Source organism: Impatiens glandulifera, chromosome 6 (genome assembly GCF_907164915.1).
Source record: "Impatiens glandulifera chromosome 6, dImpGla2.1, whole genome shotgun sequence".
NCBI lineage: Eukaryota > Viridiplantae > Streptophyta > Magnoliopsida > Ericales > Balsaminaceae > Impatiens > Impatiens glandulifera.
Genome location: NC_061867.1, coordinates 30967666 through 30974565, shown reverse-complemented (window position 1 = coordinate 30974565; position 6900 = coordinate 30967666). Strand labels below are relative to the sequence as shown.

The following is a 6900-nucleotide window of genomic DNA, read 5'->3' as shown; positions in this document are numbered from 1 at the left end:
TGACTTGATTGAGGATTATCTTAATAGTGTCTGGGCCCGTAATTTCGGACTGTCTTAATATAATTTTTTATTTTATAAAATATACTTTTCGTCTAAATTGGTAATAATAGAAGAAAATTCACATGACTTGAGTATATGCAATTAAATACTTATAAATTATTATTTTATTTTATAAAAAATTATAGTTTGAGAATGGGTTGTACTTTATTTTTGTTTTGGGCCTAAAATTTGGTGTGTTTTAGGGATAAGTTTTGTCCAAGTCATTAAAATCGGTTTCACCTTTTAATTGATATTTCCGCATCGAAATTATGGATCATTATTGATTTCTAATAACTTTGAGTCATCCACGTCGTCACTATGGAATAATCCTCCTCGTAACAATCCGATATAGACAACCCTCTTTAATTGGTTCCATAATGATACATAATCCATCTAGAATTATACTCAATCCAAATTCTACATTCAACCATATATCTAACTTATTTGATGAATTATTTGTGAGATTGATAATTGTTTGGATATCTATCTTATATATTTGTAACCCCGGAATTATCCCGGAACAGGCATTGACGCGTGCGTGAGCGCAACATTGCACATGCAAGCCCGGAGTGACGAGAGGTTCGACGATTACAACCTTGATTTGCGTGTCAGACATCGTTTTAAAATAGCACTTGGCAACTTAAAATTAATTATAAAAATAATTAATTTTATTCAAATTTTAATAATATAGGGATTTTTTATAAATCAAATTAAGATTTTATTTTTATGAAATCCGGTTTAAATCAATTAAAAATAATTAATTTTAAAAAATATTATTTATTTAAAAACAGAGTCGCCAATTGATTTTATAAAAATGGTGTACGTGTAAAAACGTATTTTGCACCAGATTTTCATTTGGTTCGAAATTTGGTGATACATAGGAAAAAGCTTTCGCATTATGTCTTGCGTACCCGTTAAAGGACGGTCTCTTCTTCATAAACTTGACTTTTTGAAAGTCGGTTGTATAACGTTGAGTTGTTAACTGATTATTCTTCCGGTTCTACTCATTCTTATAAGTTTTAGTATAATTTGAAATTTTGAAACAATAATATTAAAATGTTGGTACATGTTGCGGATGATCTCTAAAGAGGCTTGAAGAATATCAATCATTTTAAAGGATGTTAGGGTTTAGAAATAAACACAAAACGAAGACTTGGTTAAAATATTTGTTTAAGAGACATACCGAAAATATTTTGAAATCATTTTCCGATCTCTAAGAATTATTGGAAAATGTATTTTGGTCCCAAAATTACAAAAAATTATTTTGGATTTTGTAAAGTATAACCAAACAGGCCTTAGGACAATAATCCTAGGGTTTCGATTTTATCGGTCAGGGTCTAGAGACCCTCGATTTGGGCTTAGGAGCTCACAGTTTGAGTATCGGAGTCCCTCGGTCAAAGTACTAAGGACTCGATCCTTGACTGGGATTTATCGGTGTAGAAGTAAAAACATATTAGTCTTGGACTAGCCTAGGGATATGTTTCTCGGTCGGAGTGTAGGGATACTCAGTCCTAAGGTCTAGAAGTCTTGGTCCTATATCTAAGAAACTCAATCCCAGGGTTTAGGAAACTCGGTCCTAGGGTTTAGGAGTCTTGGTCCCAAGGTTAGAACTCTCGGTCCTAGGTCTAGGAGGCTCGTTTCCTAGGGTTAGAACACTCAATCCTAGGGTTATAACTCTCGGTCCTATGTGTAGGAAACTCAGTCCTAGGGTTTAGAATGCTCGGTCCTAAAGTTTGGGAGTGTCGGTCCCAATGTTAGAACTCTCAGTCCTAGGTCTAGGAAACTCAGTCATAGGGTTTAGGATGCTCTGTCTTAAGGTTTGAACTCTCGGATCCAGGTCTCGGTCATAACTCGAGAACATCGGTCATATGTCTCGGTCCTAACTCAAGAACATCAATCATATGTTTTGGTCCTAAATCAAGAACATCGGTCCTAGGTCAATTTTCTCGGTCCTTGGTCTAGGTTCGGACCGAAGATTCTCGCTTAGTTCTCTCGGTCCTAGGCTCACGGGCCTCGTTCCTCAAAAACACAAGAACTCATTTTTTAAATTAGTTTTTTTAGATCTGATTCTTTGATCCAAGAGGTTGGGTAGCTTCACAAAGCTCTCATGAACACATTGATTATCATCTTAAGGTATCAATCGACCTAGATAATGATCAATTTGTTCAAAACAATTTGTGATCAAATTTGGGTTTTTAATTTTAAAATTGTTTAGAAGTGAAATGAACTATACAATAGCTTTCCTATATCACATATACTTAATTGGTACTAAAACAAGAACACTGTATGTTCGTTTTGACTAATTCAAGAACATAAAAAATTTCATTTTATTTTAAATTTTTGGTTTTAATCAAACATGATTGGGATGGATCCAACATGATCCAAATAGTTGCCCAACATGTTTACAATAATGTTGGGAAGTTTTATAAGCTGTAATTTAACAGAAATAATCCAAGAACAGTAGACCCGTTTTTTGATTTTGTAAATTCAAATTCGGTTTTTTTGATTTTGATCGATTCTATTCTAACCAGATAATTTCTAAATGATCATAGGATCAATATTCAAACATAAAATCACATGAACAACAAGCATGCAAACTTCTCTAATTTGAAATATAAAAATTTCAAATTCAAACTGTAAATATGAATTAAATGGTGATTGGAAGCTTACCAAGGATTGAAGAACACTCATTGATCCTTATAAAAGCTTTTTGGATAAACATATTCAAAATTTAAGGCCTTAAACAAAAAATTCGAAAAATCCGACACTTTGAAGCTTTAATGGAAGATTTTGATGTTTTTTGCGATTTAAGGGTTGTGTTGGTAGGTTAACTTTTGAATGAATTTAGGAGGATATTTATATTCATCCCAGGTTAGTTGGGGAAGCATAGTGGCCTAAATTCTCCAAAAGCCATTAATGACGTTTGACTATTCTTGGTTTGTAGTCACTGGAATAGGCTGTGACAAAGCCTATTCTTGTAGGGAGAATGATCACCATCGTAGGGTGATCATTCCGAGATTTGAATCACCTCATTTTGTGGACCAATGGCTGAGTTCCAAAAATCCAAGATCAACACGGATCTTGAAGCTTATATTCGCAGCGTCGTGATGATGAAGAAGATCAGATGCCAAAACGACGTTGTTCCATGCGTGTCCTGACATTTTGTTGGAGGTACATTAGCGTTTGAGCGTTCCGTTAGCGTTTGAGATAACAATGCTAACATCTTAGTTATTACATTGCTTCGCGTGTGCGCTTCTCCTCGGATAAAACCGGCTAGTCGAAGCATTCCTGGGCGCTGAACGAAAATTCAACGCTGATCCGATGGTACTAATGCGCTGCAACCATTTTTCTTGGTTTCGGCCACATAAGATCACACATTTATTTTTATTTTAAAACCTTAAAGGTTTGTTTGAAATTGTGTTTTCTTTCACCCTTTTGACTTTAATTTTAATATTTTCAAATACACAAAATATTAAAATAAATATAGAAAATATTTTAATTATCAATTTATTTTATTTATTTTTAATATTTTTAGGATTTAAATAAATAATTCTTTTAGGTGAATTGGATACGAAATTCCATCTAAATTATTTATTTTTGTCCTTTAATTTTTTTTAAATTATTTTGATATAATATGAGTATAACATCTATCTCAAATAATTTGATTTTTTTTTATTTTGTCCTTAACCATGAATTAATTTAATTAATTAACACATTAATTAATTATAATTAACTATTTTAAATTAGTTTTTGGTTATGAGGTTAATTATTTTAATTTTTTATTTTAAAATAATTCAAAATAATTATTTTAATATTATAAATTGGAGTGTTGATTTTTATTGCTTACTATATCTAATAATTAATATTTAACATATTTAAAACTAATTTCAAACAAACCTTACTAAACAAAAAATAAAAGAAACAAGTATATTTGAAAAAAAGTTTGGATATTCTACCTTATCATATTTTAACATGTTTTAAACGATTTTTTTTAACAACTAAAAAAAATAAAAATAAAAAATATACTAGCATAGTACCAATTTTAAACAAACCTTCTTAGTAAACAAAAATCGTGAAAAAGACTGGTTGGTATAGTTGAATAAAAAATCAATTTATATGTTTTCAAGTTCTAATTGGGTGTATAACACATTTGGATTGTTTGAATTCATTTGAATGCTTATAGGTCACCAATTCCAAAGACACACGAACTATTCAAAAGTCATTGTTCTAAATTACCAATGAATGAGCATTGATGAACCTAGGGCTCTCCAAAGGTAAGGATGGAATCTACCATTGCCAAAGGAAGGAACAAAGCTTCAAAATATATAGATACAATTTTTAAAAACACCAAGTTTTAATTTATAAATGGCATAGAAGAATTAAAATATATTAAATTTCCAAATTTAGATAAATAATAAATAAAGGATAGAATTTTCTTAGTAGGGTTATTCAATAAACAAAGTACGAAAAAGTAAAAAGTGATTCAATTAATGCCAGGTGGCATGCTTGGGGCAGATCTTTTCCTTCCACGTTGATTCCTCATCAGTGACTCCCAGCAAACTCTTCCCCACCGCTGCCCTCCACCAGAGCTCCGGTGAATGGGTTCTGATCATGGAACTGCTGCTGATTGGCTGCCCATGAATCCTGCTGATGACATGATACAATATTAGGATCAAACTCAAAGAGAGGTGCCATGTCATAGGTGGCGCCGCCAACCAATGGGTAGTCTGGCATGGACAGAGAAGACTGTGGCGGTTGCTGAGGTGGCTGCTGAGGTGGCGGTTGCCTGGCTACTTGGGCTTGCAACCACGCATTCTCTCGTTGAAGATTGATCACCTATATACATATAAGATCATTAACATGATTAAAAAATTAAAATTTTAAATAAAATAAAAAGCATACCAATTAACAAGAATTTCTACCTAATATCATTGCTTGTTAAAATTAAAATTTCCAATAAAATGAATTAAGAGAACAAACAAGATATATAATAATAATAATAATAATAATAATAATAATAATAATAATAATATATAAGATAAGTTATATTATCATTGCTAAATTTGGATATTACCTTAATCTAATATAATATTTGATTATTTGTCCTGACGTCAATTTTTATTTTTGAAACGTTTATTTTGTGAAAACTTTTCTTTTATTAATAATGTATTTATGTAGTTACGTCTATGAGATAAACAAATCATATAAAATCAATTTCTTATAATATTAACTAAAAGTTAAGTCAAAATCACAAATAAGGTAGATATATACCCTTCACAGCGTTAATGACGTTGATAAGAAAATAAGTAATCTAAATTAATTTTTACAAAGTTATTAAGCAAATCAATTATTTCATAAGACCAAACATACATATAAGGTCACCATATAATTACACCCAATTATTTTTAGAAGATTTGATCTAACTATTGTTCTGATTTGTTTATAAATTGATGCGATTAATTAACTCATGTTAAATAATGTTACTATTGATATTTAAATACATAAGTACCTGATTTTGGAGACCAAAGATTTGAGATACACAACCATAAATAGCATCTTGGAAACGAGAATTAGCTTCATAATTTAAAGTGCTAACTGCCTCGGGTCGTCTGTCGATCGGAATATTCGTTAGAAGTTGTGTAACGTTGCTTGCTCCAAATTTCTTATGAATCGACGCGAAATTGGCGGTTCCTTGATCAGAATCAATGTAAGGTGCGAATATGCAATTGTTGAGACATTTCTTTCGTAAGTATCTATAGGCTCCGCATGGTCTGATAATGATTCTGGCGCTGGAATTGGTCTCGGTGCTCATTGTTTATTTTTTCCTAAGAGAAGTTGGAGTTTTTTTGGGGTAAAAACTTAGGATGAATAATGATTATCTTATATGTGTGTATATTTTTATATGGTTGAGGGTTGGTATATTTCTTTTTCTTGTAAAGTGAAGGGATAGAAAAATAAAATTGAGTCATTGGTTGTAATTAAATACTATTTATCTATGATATTTTAGAATATTATCATAAAAAAATATTATCAAATCTTCTATATTTCAAAAATTAGTATTCTAACATCTTTTATTTTATTTTTATAAATTTTAGATTTAAAAAATATATATATTTTTTAATATTTATTTCAAATAATTATTTCAAAAAGGTTTTCAACAAAATAAAACAAAAACAAAAATAACAACAAAAATGGAAAACAAAAAACTTCTTCTATAGATGAAATCAAAAACTCTAACCACAACTTGGTTGTTGTCACTGACATTAAACTAAAGATCATGCACAAAATAAGCCTCACTAACAAAAAAAAGTCAAATTATTTTTACTCTTGATCTATGCACTAACCACTTATATCTTGTCGCTTTAGAACGTGTATACACTAAAATTTGATTTACTCAGTCTCAATGAGGTCATGAGTTCGAACTCGTGAGACGAGAAGATAATTAACTCGCGGAGATTCCAAAAGAGTTGCGGAACCCAACGTTTAAAAACAATAATTTATCAAACTTTTAGAAAATTCTCAAATAATTCCGAGTCCTTAAAATAATTTTCCAAATATTATAAGACTGGAAAAGGGGTTTAAAATAAATTAAATAATTATTTATGAAATATGTTATATTCATTTATCTCAAAATAATTAATTCAAAGCATTAGTGGAAAAATAGGTATTAGTAAGGGCAAAAACCGTTACTAAAAGTATCAAAGGCCGTTACTAAAACATATCTGTAACGGCAAATAAAACCGTTACCATTCGTTACAAAAACGTACATTACTGAAACTTCTCAAGCATCAGTAACGGCTTTCGAAAGCCGTTACTAATAGTCATTGGACAATAGTAACGGTTCTAGTCGACTTAAAACCG

The 6900-nt window shown here is 30.8% G+C and overlaps 1 protein-coding gene across 1 annotated transcript; it reads right to left on the bottom strand.

The window, feature by feature from the left end:
• Positions 1-4581: 4581 nt before the first annotated feature.
• On the bottom strand, positions 4582-5851 carry LOC124943485 (LOB domain-containing protein 30-like). The gene is made up of 2 exons (XM_047483983.1): positions 5549-5851; positions 4582-4875 (listed from the first exon to the last, which is right to left on the bottom strand). Exons 1-2 carry the CDS (start codon positions 5849-5851, stop codon positions 4582-4584), a joined length of 597 nt encoding a protein of 198 aa, XP_047339939.1.
• Positions 5852-6900: the final 1049 nt, after the last annotated feature.